At 39.2% G+C, this 14,307-nt stretch overlaps 1 protein-coding gene across 3 annotated transcripts in view; it reads left to right on the top strand.

Moving 5' to 3' along the window:
* LOC127944638 (plasma membrane calcium-transporting ATPase 3) overlaps positions 1-14,307 on the top strand; it is a 51,980-nt gene that overhangs the window by 17,558 nt on the left and 20,115 nt on the right. For 2 of the 3 annotated variants that reach the window (XM_052540724.1, XM_052540722.1), the window contains exons 3-14: positions 1,999-2,196; positions 3,145-3,402; positions 3,645-3,770; positions 7,598-7,723; positions 9,819-9,860; positions 10,431-10,595; positions 11,844-12,058; positions 12,218-12,460; positions 13,162-13,403; positions 13,523-13,757; positions 13,840-14,019; positions 14,130-14,217. In XM_052540724.1, the coding sequence (XP_052396684.1) occupies positions 1,999-2,196; positions 3,145-3,402; positions 3,645-3,770; positions 7,598-7,723; positions 9,819-9,860; positions 10,431-10,595; positions 11,844-12,058; positions 12,218-12,460; positions 13,162-13,403; positions 13,523-13,757; positions 13,840-14,019; positions 14,130-14,217 (2,118 nt within the window). The remainder of the gene's footprint in view (positions 1-1,998; positions 2,197-3,144; positions 3,403-3,644; positions 3,771-7,597; positions 7,724-9,818; positions 9,861-10,430; positions 10,596-11,843; positions 12,059-12,217; positions 12,461-13,161; positions 13,404-13,522; positions 13,758-13,839; positions 14,020-14,129; positions 14,218-14,307) is intronic. The other variant, XM_052540723.1, reaches the window with a different exon arrangement.

Raw genomic sequence — 14,307 nt, 5'->3', positions numbered from 1 at the left:
AGACTCACTGTCTGCAAAAACAGCTTCCACAGCAGACCAATCAAAAATCTATTATAAGGTTTATGCGGACCACACCGAATCAACAACATCATCTGTAGCTGGGCGAACAGGTGCCTGAAGACAGGAAGTAGAAGAACAGCACGATTTGTGCTTGATGTCTTCCTCACCATGGAAACTGTACAAATCTGTGAAAGAGAGAGTAAGAGGAAGACTGAAAGACATAGATGACTGGGGAGAGGGGAAGTAAGGGCATTGGGCACATTAAAAGCAATGTGTCTCATGTCTTCATGCCAATTTCTTTTCATTCTTCCTGTTTTCTCCCGGCCCCTCATTCTATATAGCAGCCCTTTGAAATGAGCAGAAATATGCGATTAATTATTTACATCAGAAATTCAATACATGTGGTTCAGTCTGCATCGTCTCTTACTTTGGCACAATCTGCTTTAACAAATCGATACGTTTCTAATACATTATACTTGGGTCATTGTGGTCAGTCGGTTATGTTTTATTGTATTGTACACATGCAATATATTGTGTTATTCGTCTTGTCTTTGTGACCCTCATTTGAATTTTCATGATTGACTTGAAAGATTGCTAAATGTGTTGTTTAAACGTGTGGCGATAATAGGAAAGGTAAGCGGTGCTGTTAAAGGTGTCAGTTAGCTCCATGGTGAATTTAAAGCTAGTGTGTGTGTGTATGTGTGTGTGCTTTTGTGTGAAATGGTATTGGAGTTGTTCTCTGTAGGAATCTATGATGTATTTATTCATATCGTTTTTTTCAAGCTGTAAGGATTGGTCTAAAATGCAATGATGAAAGACTAGAAACGAAAAGGAAATCACAACTACCATAATTCTCTGTCATATAGATTTTTTTTTTTCAAGAAGGCGCCAATATTACATTCTGACTTCACTAGTTCAGTTTATTATTTGCATAACTGTAATCGTTCACCTTCTCATTAAGCTTCATCTTTACCCACTACATTTGTTTGTGTGTTCAGCGACCACTGGCCTGTAAGATGATAGTTAATATGTTAATATGCAATTTTGAAAGCTTTTTCTGAAACATTCAAATATGGTGCTATCCTTTAGCTCGAATTGTAGAGCATGACGCTAGCAACGACAAGGTCACGGGTTTGATTCCCTGGGAAAGCAAGAACTGATCAAATGTAAATATATATACCTTGAATGCAATGTAAGTCGTTTTGGATAAAAGTGTTAGCCAAAATGCATAAATAGAAATGCAAAGCACCAGATCTCACGATGGAAACCTAGGTTTCATATATCTATATTGAGGAAATGGAGCAAAATGTATATCTAGGCTAAAACATTTAAAGTATGTATGCTGTAATTATGACAATGCTGATTATTTTCAAACTTTATAATAACATAAATTGAGAGTATTGATATATTAAATGAATGACACAATTAATTTTGAACAGTGGGTCCCCAGGAGCTGGGTTGAAGACCAAGTGTGTGACATGCACAAACTTTTTTTTTTTTTTTTATCAACTTTAGACTATTATTTCCATCCAGTCAGAGGATATACAACATGTTGTTTTCAACACATATTGTTGTCATGTGTCTCCTACATTTGTTAATTTAGTTAATTCAGTTTAGACAATTATTTTCTGTATGTTACATGAATTACATGAATACATTTAATTCTATGCCAATGTTGACATTCTGATTCAAATATCCTCTTTTTTTTTTTTTTTTTTTTTTTTTTAATAATTCACACCCTAACTTGTTTTTTCTGAGATCTCGAGGATTAATCAGTAAAACTTTATAGCACCCTTGTCAAGGCTTTAGTTTGGCCAAAAATGCTTCCTGCCAAAAGACATTGGAGCTAAAGACCATTAAAATCCAAATTGCGTCAAGAGCCAATCTTCAGATTGCAAACACAAGCATCTCATTCTTAATGACTGTTTAAAAAATAATGTGTCACGCATTACAAAATTTGTAATGAACTCTGTTTGACTCCTCTTCTTTTCCTTTCAGGTTTGTCAGATAACCCGACAGATCTGGAGAAGCGCAGACAGGCATTTGGACAAAACTTCATACCCCCGAAAAAAGCCAAGACCTTCCTTCAGCTGGTGTGGGAGGCATTACAAGACGTCACCCTCATCATCCTGGAGATTGCAGCCATCATCTCCCTCGGCCTGTCCTTCTATCAGCCACCCGGACACGAGAGCGAGGGTGAGAGAGAGAGGGAAGCTAGACAGGGATGTTAAAGGGATGAGGTATGTAGAGGAAGGGAGTTAAAGGGATGGTGTGGGTCGCGGGAGGAGGGAATGACGGATAGAGAGTGGGAGGGGAGAGAGAGAGAACTGAATCAAGGGAGTGTGGGAGGAAAAAGGTGAGAAAGAAGGTGAGAAATTAGAGTGAGAAAAGAGGATGTCAAGTAGGAACGCAGAGAAAGATAAAATGAGTTTAGGGGTGCTCGGGAAAAATAAACAGTCAAATATATAGCTTCATGGCAAAGAACTCTCATAGATTTATACAATCCCAATACATCGAGTGCTGCATAACCTATATGTCACTCTGCATAAGAAAGGAATAATGTACAACCAGCAGAGCATTATTGAAAAAATAAACCATAGCAGGGTGATTAGATTTCTGAAAGGGTCGATTTTAATATTGCATGCTGTACTGCACATTATCATATTAATTGCATGGCTATTTGCTAACCTTAAATACTTATCTGAATATATATTGTTTTCTCTACTTGTATCTACCAGCAGTATAAAGAATGCAACAGTATTACAACATTAATTCATATATTAATATTAATCTGCAGTCCAAGTCAGTTTTTCTATAAATTAGTTAGCATAACATATTAAGCTACAATATAAAAAGTCTTCTTCTATTTTAAGGCTTTCCTGTCCAGTCTTTCTGTCTCTTAGTGATATTTTTGCATATTTCGATGTTTATGAATAGATACATATAAAACAAGGTTTTATCATTTGTAATCAGGCAACAAAAAGTGTGCCTAATGATTGCTGTGGGGTCCAAGGATAGCACACATACGTCTCCAAGATGTCTTTTAAAGAGCGCTTCATCTGGAATGCATCTGCTTCCAATCTGCTTCAGTAAGAATCAAGTATTCCAGACGCTCATGTAATAATGAACTTCTGACCTCTGCAGGTTGTGGAAATGGGTCAGGAGGAGCTGAAGATGAGGGGGAGGCAGAGGCAGGATGGATCGAAGGTGCAGCCATCCTTCTCTCTGTCATTTGTGTGGTGCTGGTGACGGCTTTCAACGACTGGAGTAAAGAGAAACAGTTCCGGGGACTGCAGAGCCGCATCGAGCTGGAGCAGCGATTCGCTGTGGTGCGCAATGGAAACGTCATCCAGATCCCTGTCGCCGAGATGGTGGTTGGGGACATGGCCCAGGTCAAATACGGTCAGTTTCCTGTTTTGCTGAGCCCGACGAATGGAATAAATGCTGAGATTAGGTTTAACCCATCTAATATGAGGAATGTGTGGATTAACACTTGGGTATTAGAGTGTTAATTTCCACAAATCACAATGGAAACTCATTTGTTGATAACGTACCCTGTGCAATATAACATGCTTTCTGGGATATTAAGGATGCTCTACTGATCACGTGATATTTATTTGTCCAACTTTTGTTTGCTCTCTCAGGTGACCTCCTACCTGCTGATGGGGTCCTGGTTCAGGGAAATGACCTGAAAATCGACGAGAGCGCTTTAACTGGTGAATCAGACCATGTGCGGAAGTCGGTCGACAAGGACCCCATGCTTCTCTCTGGTAAGAATGTGTACATATGTGGATCATACATTAGGTGTTGCTAAACCATATATGGTGACCCTGGACCGTAAGTGTCAATTTTTTGAAATTGAGATTTATATATCATCTGAAAGCTAAATAAAGATACAACTATTTGAAAATCTGGAATCTGAGGTGTAAAAAAATCCTAATACTGAGAAAATCGCCTTTGAAGTTGTCCAAATGAATTCTTAGGGATGCATATTACTAATCAAAAATTAAGTTTTGAAATATTTACGGTAGAAAATTTTAAATATAAAAATATCTTCATGGCACATAATCTTTAGTAATGAATCCCTAATGACGTTTGGCAAAAACGAATAATCAATAATTTTGACCAATAAAATGTTTAAGATATAATACATTATACTCACTGCTGGAGGCTGGATCATGAAGGATTTGTGTGAACATAAACGCATTTTTTTTTTTTTTTGGCTTATTAATTTTTAATCAAAATCTGAAGATGCCCCTCCCCTCTGCACTGATGACATAGGTTTGACGGTTTGGGTGTCTGCTTAGCATCCGTTACCGCTGCCTGTGTGTTTGCGAGCAGTGACAGCACGTAAAAGGAGAGATGGCGAGGAGGTGCATTTTTGGTTGTGGCACTCACAAAACACTTTTCCCATTCCCTAAAATTCGCTCATTATGGTCCAGATGGCTCGAATTTTTACATTTGGAGGAAGGAGGGATAACAGAGAGGTCATGGATGTGCTCGAAGCACTTCACGTGCAAATTCTTCAAAAATTGGACAAAACACGAAATGGGGTTTGTGAGATATCTAAAATAAATCCACGCCCACTATTTTTCCTCATTTAGTATTCTGTTTCTCTCGGAAATACATCACAACACTGGAGAAAAGTCGTTTGCAACTTCCGGTTCACGCGGACTTTAAGGAGATCAAGGGCGCATTTCTTTAATTTCTCCAAATGTAAGTTAATCCTCTGCGATTTCAGTCGCTCAGATGTCGGGAGTAAATGATTACTGCTATGTTCATTATTACATCCAACAACAAAACACCTCAATCACTCGTCTGCATCTCAGACTGATGATGTCTCACTCAGGGCGGGTCTGAGGTAAGACACAAGTCCAGTCTGTGTTGAAACGCTGCTGTCAATCAAACAATCATGGGAGGGGCCTCCGACCGTGTGACGTTATTCGGTCCGACTGCTCGATTTGAGAGAGGGGAAAACATTTAAAGAGATTACAGAAAAACCACTTGGTGGATTTTTATCATTAAAGGGTGGTTGTGTACACACACTGCCAACACACATTTCAGTTCAAACAACTTGTAAGAGTGCATGTAGCATTATATGACCCCTTTAACAAAATGGCTTAAGTTAGCAAAGGAGCTAAAAATTGCTGACGGCATTTTTTTATAAGGGGGGGGGGGGGGTGAAATGCTATTTCATGCATACTGAGTTTTTTACAGTTGGAGTTGGATTCCCATGCTAAACATGGACAAAGTTTCAAAAATTAAGTTGTCCGTTTTGTCACAAGTTTCGGAAAGTTTTTTTTGAGTATGACTCTGTGTGACGTTAGATGGAGCGGAATTTCCTTATATGGTCCTAAGGGCACTTCTGCCGGAAGAGCGCGCGCTCCCGTATAGCGAGGCTGAGCAGCACAGACATTTCACTGATCAGAGCAATTCACTGATCAGAGCGAGAGCGTCGCGAAAAGTCACAAAAAAAGTGTGTTTTTGGTTGCCAGGGCAAGACAACCCTGCACAGATTACCAAAAAAAAAAACAGCATTAAGGGACCAGTGGATGGAGTTTATTTTTACAGAGCATCATCGGAGTTGTGCAAGTGTTTTTGTTTGTTCCCTGCATTTCGAAGATGCTTGTTTTACAAACAAGGACCAGTTTGACGACGGATTTGCGTATAGTTTATTTCTTAAGGATGATGCAATCCCAATGAAAAAGGGTCACGATCGTGTGTTGGAACCGCATGCGGTGAGTAAAACTGCTTCAAATATTTCTGCCTCCTTGTTAGTGCGTCCGCCTCCCATGCCGAGACCCGGGTTCGAGACCCGGGTTCGAGCCCCGCTCGGAGCGAGTCGTTGCTGCTGCTGCTCTCGTTCAGTTTCAGCCTCGGGATCTGATTCTGGATCATAAATATACACTGAATCTGACTGTAAGCCATGGTTTGTTTTGGATGATGGTTTTTCCCTCACGGTAATGTCACAGCTTCCAGACGCTCTCGACGCAAAAGCCTATTCGCGCTCGTGATTCTTTAGCTCCGCCCACACGTCACGCCTCCAGCCGGTCGTGTTTTTCCGGGAAAAATCGGTACAGACTATCTTTCTCTTATGAATATAATAAAACTAAAGACTTTTTGGATTTATGAAGGATGCAGTACTACTCTATAGGTACTCAAGATTAACAGGATATTGAGTGAAAACGAGCATTTCACCCCCCCTTTAAGGACTTTTGGGGGGGGCTCATGAACAATAAAAACATTGACAGTCAATCAGAATCCACTGACTTTAAAGAGCTTGAGCATTTGTGGCAGACAGTATACAATTAACCACAGCACTTATAATAAACAGAACATTATTGTCTGTAGGTGTGGATGCTAATATTTTTATGGCTCTAATGTTCTGTATAGGTATCATTCTTAGTGTGAACAGGCCTTTATGGTAGTAGCAAAAAAGTCATTGTGTATTAAAGTAAAATGGTTGTTAAAGGTTGATGCCCATCACTCTCCTTAAGAGACTGGTCAGCCTTTCTTGAAACTGTCTGAAGTAGTTTTGTATTCTCCTCTCGGCTGCACTCCTTCAGCTGTCAGTCAGCTGCACAAAGCACTCGGAGCATCCGCATTCTGTGTGTCAGAATAACTGAGATGCTGCAGTGGCATCCAGATGTTGATAATTAGATCTGAGAATCTCTGTTTCCTGCTGTGAGCACTGGTGCATGCCCTCTCTCTTCCTTCTTGCTATTCTTAGACACTTGGGATGATAACTCCATTCTCATCATGAGGCTGTCCTACTCTACTGATGATATTATTGAATAATATCCCATTGAAATGTTTGTGAAGTTGATGTATGGAGGCTTTTGTTGTGTGCGGTCTGGAGTCAAATGCTAATGATGAACTGCAGCAGGCCAGGCTGTCTGTATTTGAAGATAAATAGTCAATGTCTAAAAGGAATTGTTGAGAAAATTTGAAAATAATCACAGAAATATGTCTTAATAACTGTCTTTGGTAACATTACTTTGTTTAGCCAGTTTGAATTTGTGCAATAAATGTACAATGTTACTTATTTAAAACATTTGAGAAAATTGTAGGTTTTTTTTTTTTTTTTGTAAAGCAACTTTAAGCTTTGGAAAAGCACTATATAAATTATTATTATTATTATTATAGAAATGTGTCACTTTGTTGTAAAATGTAAAAAAAACAAAATTTTTACATAAAACGATATTTCTGAGCTCTAGGTCATTTTACAAGAAAAACAGAATTATTTAAATAAAATGTTTTTATTAACTTAGATATTCTAAATATATTTACTGGCATAAATATAAAAGGTATGATTTTACTCTTACGTGTAGTTTTATGCCGACTTAATATGAAATGACAATCTTTGAAACAGAAGAAAGAACATAATTTAATGCATGCTGGGAGGTCACAAATCAGCAGCATTTTTCAACAGGAAAGTGTTTATTTACACTAGTTCTATGAGTCTAGTCAGGACAACCTTTGCAGAAATTTTGGGAGGTCTTTCCATTTATGCTACAATAAAATATCAGTCATTCATGTCTACTTTGTGTCTTTTCCTAACTCCATCTGTCTCTCTCTCTCAATCTTTCTCTCTCAGGTACCCATGTGATGGAGGGATCAGGCAGGATGCTGGTGACCGCAGTTGGAGTCAACTCTCAGAGTGGCATCATATTCACACTACTGGGAGCTGGAGAAGGGGAGGAGGAGAAGAAAGAGAAGAAAGGTAGGTGTAAGAAGAAAGAGCATCAAGTGCAAACCAAAACACACCGCAATACTGAGACTGAAGAAAATGTTGAGGCTGGTGTAGGATATAGTGAGAATGAGTAGCACTACCAGACAGTGGAGAATGGAGAGAGAGGGGGTGGGAGATCCTTACATAAGAAAGAGATGGGATGGATATGAATGGAGAACCAGTGGGCTCGGAGCCTGCAGGAAAATTTATGAATGGTAAGACAAGCAAGAGAGACAAGCAGAGCTCCACTGCTGCAAACTTTATGGCCCATGTCATGGCAAATTTAACCTGCAGCCAACAGAGAGGAGACTGGAGAGAAGGGAATAGAGAAGGATTATGAGTTATATTGGAATAGGCCGATTAATTATTCAGAGAAAGGGAACGAAAGAGAGAAACAGAGAGATGGAGAGAGAGCAAAGGTTGGATGTGGGTGGATGAAGGATGAAGTGGCGCCATGTTCTGTTACTGTCCCACTGAATCGCTTTATATGTGTCATCAGCCACCGAACAGACTAGGAACTGCCTCACAATCACTACTGATTGTGTCTTTTTTTCTTGTGTAATATTTATACATCTTTTCTGATACCCCTAATTGTAGATTATTCTGTACTTTTATAAGACTGCATGTGACAAATAATGCCAACAAACCTTTTAAATTCACTATTTAAGATTTGAAGTTAAAATCTATATCAAGTTAATTTATTTAAAAACAGCCACAAGACTGACCATTAAAATCAAACCATAAACACATAGAACAGAAATAATAAAACATGTATTTAAAACCAATGGAATCACAGATAAACAAGACAATAATATAATATAATATAATAAGAATGGGATAATAGACCAGATCAAATAAGTGTGTTTTTAAAATATAAATATGCTCCTGTATGTGGAGCCTATTTTAACAGGAGGCCATCAAAACAATTAGGACTGTCAGTTATAAATATGTGTTTATAGTTTTTATTCATTTTTATTTAAGCTTTAGTTTAGCTAAATTAGATTAGTTTCAGCTTTAGTTTTAGTTAACTGTAATAACTATAATACTGTAATAACTATAATAACCCAAATGCTGGTAATTCAGAAACATTATGTACAGTCAGAGTTACTCAATATATTGTTTGCTTCATAAAGTAGATTCACACTAGACGTGTGTTTTTATTCCTTCTGTAGTATTTTTATTTATTTATTTATTTATTTATTAATCTATTTTTATTGATTTATGTCTTTGGCCGTTGCTCTGTTTCACAGTTTTTCACGCACCATAGGACATTATAAGTGAAATGTAGTTAAATAAAAACACGAGATCCCTCTGTTCTGTTCTATTCTGTAGCTTTTGAATCTTTGCTGATAATTAATCATGCTAAATTAACTAGATTATTAATTTACTAATTTAACTAAATGGTAGACTGCCGAAATAACTGTTCAACAGTAATTAGAAAACAATCTTTTACATGAAGCAGAATCGTCATGCAGGAACGTCACATTGTAGTACACCAATGATGAAGTACACCAATACTTGTTATTTCATATTAATATGCAGGTTTGGCATTTTTCAGTTTTCCTTAGTATCATACGATCATCGTTAATTTATCTTTTTTCTTACCTCTACCACCACCCAATCCTACAAAATTTCCCATGATCCTCCTCCTCCACACCTGCATTATCCCTTTGTTTTGCTATCCAATCAGAGGACAGTAGTTACTCACTAACAACTATGGCCAAACCAAGTGGCATCACTAATGGTACGTAATCCACAGCGCTGTTGTTCTGAGTCCACAGGAGTTTCAGAACACCTTCAGCACAGATGAAATGACTGCAATCAGCACTAAATAGAGTTGGATTAGCCCAGAATTGTGGTGGAGTGCATTCACAGGTTTAAAATGTGAAAGTTTAAGAGCCCAGCTCAATGTGTGTGCTATATGTTTGCATTTGTGTGTCTGTTTCCATAGTTCTGTGCACTCTCATTTCCCCCCTCAGAGAACACTGTGTGCCCTGTCTCTCATTCTGTCTCTGTCTGTCACTTTTTATTCCCTTGTTTCCCCTCTGTCTCTGTCTCTCTCTCTCTCTGTCTTTCTCTCTCACAGGCAAGCAGCCAGAGGCAGCTGTGGAGACCAATCAGAATAAAGGTACCACAGGGGCAGTAGAGTAGATGAATGGAGAGAATGAGGGGTTAAATGTTTTCTTGATGTAGAAAATTTCTGTGGACTCACAGCTATGTTGTTGCTATATGAGGATAGCAACGGGAAACATATGCACTGATACCATGTATGCACACAGCCACATACATAAAGAGGCAGAAACGCACTCTTAGTGTAACCACACACGGTTGCTCAGCGGCATACATGACGACTGCTTCCTTGCGTAGTACATTGTAACCGTAGTTCATTGTTTCCGGTGTCGAGGAAAAGCACCCAACCCCATGCTGAATAGTGCAAGCTCTGTAGAACTTGAGAACTTGTTGTGGGCCAACTCTAACCGATGTCAGTGTTTATGCTGTGTGTGTCCACACTTGTCTTGCTTTGCTTCGTTGTGTGTCCAGTGTATGTGTGTATGCCACTTTGAGAGTAAATATTGGATGTGTGGTATGCAGGTATTCAGAGCTTTGAATGAGTCTCGTTCTTGCTGGAGGACTTTCATGATGCCTCTGAGTTGTAGTCTATATATGTAGTGACACTAACTCATGTCCCGCCCACCAGCCAAAAAGCAGGATGGAGCCGTTGCCATGGAGATGCAGCCTCTGAAGAGTGCGGAGGGTGGTGAAGTGGAGGAGAGAGAGAAGAAAAAATCCAACGTGCCCAAGAAGGAGAAGTCTGTACTGCAGGGCAAACTCACCAAACTGGCTGTACAGATTGGCAAAGCAGGTGCGTGGGACTTCATGTGGCCAATTACGAGGTGATGTCAAATGGAAATATAAATCACCTCACTCTGACACTCTTACACTCCGCTGATCCTATTGTGTTTCATTTTTTATCCTCATACAAAGTTATATTCAGTGTTGAAGAATGTTACTTTTTAAAGTAAAGTGTGACAATATTATATTACTTCTTGGAAAAAGTAACAAAGCAAAGATTTTTTATGGAAAGTAGTGTTATTTTTCTTTTGTTAACTGAAAGGAAGCACTTGCTAATTTTGTAACATTGTTTCTTTTTATGGAATGTAACTTATTGGCCCCTATCATACACCCGGCGCAATGCGTGTTTGTGTGCCAATCAACACACATACATATTAACTGATTCATCGTGGGGAGATTTGGTGGATTACTGCTTGTCCCGTAGATGATATGCTCGCACGCTTTAACTTCGCACACAAGAAGATTGGTTTCTTCGCTTGAGAAGCTTTCAGCTTTTCCGCCAACAAATTCCGCCATGTAAATAGCGATCCGCCACGGCGCACGGACCATTTTTCTGTCTTTAAAATAGCAAAGGTGCATTTGGACACGCCCTGAGTGCACCTGCGCCGTGCGCTTTACACTTTGCATTTAGATCATTAAAATAGGGCCCATTGTGTTACTTTTGTTACATTTTCTCTAAATTAATTGAGTGGAAGTGCTGATTAATTGTATTATGTTGTTACTTTTGATGGAAAGTGTTAAAAGTGTACATGATAAATTTTGTGCCACATTTTTAACTGTTTACCGAAAGGAATCCCTTGCTATTTGTGTTACCTTTTTATGAAATGTAACACAGTGTGTTACTTTTGTCATATAATTGTTACTTTTTATGGGAAGTAACATGTTAGATGCTTGTGTTTGTGCCAGTAATGGAGTGTAAGTGATTAATTGTGTTACTTTATGGAAAGTCATATGTTACATGTTGCTACCTGCTACATTTTCACTGTTAAATGAGAGGAAGTAGCTAATTGTGTTACGTTGTTATTTTTCATGGGATGTAACACATTTTCAATTTACATACTAAATTATTCAAATATTCCCCTATTTTTATTTTTGCATAATAAATCATTTAAATAATAAGTAATTAATCATATATTATAATGTAATTTTGATAAGTAATCCGTTAGTTTATTTGTTATTTTTAGACGATAGATTGATTTTAGATTATTCTGCAAGTATCATAAAGATTATTTACAGTATTATGCTGTTTTGTTTGTAGGTCTTGTGATGTCAGCCATTACAGTTATCATCCTGGTGCTGTACTTTGTGATTGAGACGTTTGTTGTGGAGGGGCGGACCTGGTTGCCTCAGTGCACGCCTATCTACGTACAGTATTTTGTCAAATTTTTTATCATCGGTGTGACTGTGCTGGTGGTAGCTGTGCCTGAGGGTCTTCCCCTTGCTGTTACCATCTCCCTGGCCTATTCGGTTAAGGTGAGAGAGAACAGGTGCACTGTGTGTGTGTGTGTGTGTGTGTGTGTGTGTGTGTGTGTGTCTGTGTGTGTGTGTGTGTGTGTGTAATATATTTAGCATGTTTTGCTTTTGTCAACACTGTTTTTTCACCACCCAAATCTTCTGTTGCTGTTAATTCAGAAAATGATGAAGGACAATAACCTAGTGCGTCACTTGGATGCCTGTGAGACAATGGGCAATGCCACTGCCATCTGCTCTGACAAGACCGGCACCCTCACCACCAACCGCATGACTGTGGTGCAGTCCTACATCAATGACCAGCACTTCCGTGAGATCCCGGACCCCAGCCAGATCAACCCTAACACCCTGGAGATCATTGTCAATGCCATATCTATCAACTGCGCCTATACCTCCAAGATCTTGGTGAGAGATTGGATATGATTAATTAAAAAGAATTTATATATATATATATATTTATCCAGCCTAGTGTTAGCTGGTTAAGCCCTGGCCAAAATGGTCTTCAGACGGTGTAGCCGGACCCCTAGTTTTTAGCTGAAAAGTGCCCAAAACTCCTTTATAACCAGGCAAGTTACCTGTGTGTAATCTGTCAAATTTACAGTAAAAGCATTCAGCAGTGGTTGCCAGAATTTTATTCTAAACAGAATTAACTTTAATTTAATGTAAAAAGAAAAGTAAGTATATTTCATTAACTGATATAATATTAATAGAACATCCTACTATTCTGTTTTGTACCTGTATAATATACTGATAACCAAGTATGTACATTTAACAATATATTACTGTAAAATGACTTAAAATGTCCCCTTTTAAAGATATTCACCATATATAGTAAGGGAACTTGCTGTTAACCATGTAACAGAGATACCATAGAATTTAACAGCATTTTAGTGTATTTTACTGTTAAAATTAAAACAACAAAAAACAATTCAGTTAAGGCTGGGAGAGCAGCATGCCAGCTTAGGCAGGTAAGATGTTGTTGTTGTTGTTTTACTGGAGGGAAGCTACTGTTATACTGGCTTGTCAATACAAATAGAAACTTTTTCATCCATTTCTTTCCATTTTCTCGTCTCTGTGTCCCTTGCTTCATTTCAATTCTCTTTCAGCCCCCGGATGTGGAAGGAGGTCTGCCCAAGCAGGTTGGTAATAAGACAGAGTGTGGTCTGCTGGGCTTTCTGCTGGACTTGAAGAGAGACTATGCCCCTGTGAGAGAGCAGATCCCAGAGGAGAAGCTTTACAAAGTCTACACTTTCAACTCTGTACGCAAGTCCATGAGCACTGTGGTACAGATGCCGGATGGAAGTTTCCGGCTCTACAGCAAAGGAGCTTCTGAGATCCTTCTGAAAAAGTGAATAAAACACAACAATATCTTTGAATTATAATCATAACTTCAGATGTTTTGTTTCTTTTGCTGGCTGTCATTAAACACCTCTTTTTGTCCTTCTTGCTTCCTCTTTCTCATCTCAGGTGTTCCTCGATACTTGGTGCCAATGGTGAAGCACGTAACTTCAAGCCGCGCGACCGAGATGAGATGGTGAAGAAAGTGATCGAGCCAATGGCGTGTGAAGGCCTGCGAACCATCTGCATCGCTTATCGGAACCTTCCCTGCGACCCCGAGCCTGACTGGGATAATGAAGCCGAAATTGTCACCGATCTGATTTGCATTTCTGTCGTCGGGATTGAGGATCCCGTTCGACCTGAGGTACAGTATGAAGTGGGAACATGTATCCTGTGTACTTGGAATGCGTTTTCTCTTTTCAAGCATTTCTCTGCTCCCTCCACAGGTCCCTGATGCCATTCGCAAGTGTCAGAGGGCAGGCATCACTGTGCGCATGGTCACTGGCGACAACATCAACACAGCACGAGCTATTGCTGCCAAATGTGGCATCATTCAGCCCGGGGATGACTTTCTGTGCATTGATGGTAAAGAATTCAACCGAAGAATCAGGAACGAGAAAGGAGAGGTTTGTGGAAATTGAATTTCAGACATCTCGGCACCAAACCAATACAGACTAAACTGAATCATGGAGGTCTGGACTCTGTGTACATGCGTGTGTGTGTGTGTGTGTTATAGATTGAGCAGGAGAGGATTGATAAGATCTGGCCCAAGCTCAGAGTCCTTGCACGTTCCTCCCCCACGGACAAACACACTCTCGTAAAAGGTGAGATTCTCTTTCTACTCCTTCTCAAACACAGAATCTTACTGTACACTACCAGGTATGGTATGGTGATTATGTAGTGTCCAAAACTGT

Source organism: Carassius gibelio, chromosome A23, assembly GCF_023724105.1.
Source record: "Carassius gibelio isolate Cgi1373 ecotype wild population from Czech Republic chromosome A23, carGib1.2-hapl.c, whole genome shotgun sequence".
NCBI classification, from domain to species: domain Eukaryota; kingdom Metazoa; phylum Chordata; class Actinopteri; order Cypriniformes; family Cyprinidae; genus Carassius; species Carassius gibelio.
Note: the sequence above shows the minus strand (reverse complement) of the source record. Positions and strands in the feature narration are given on the sequence as shown.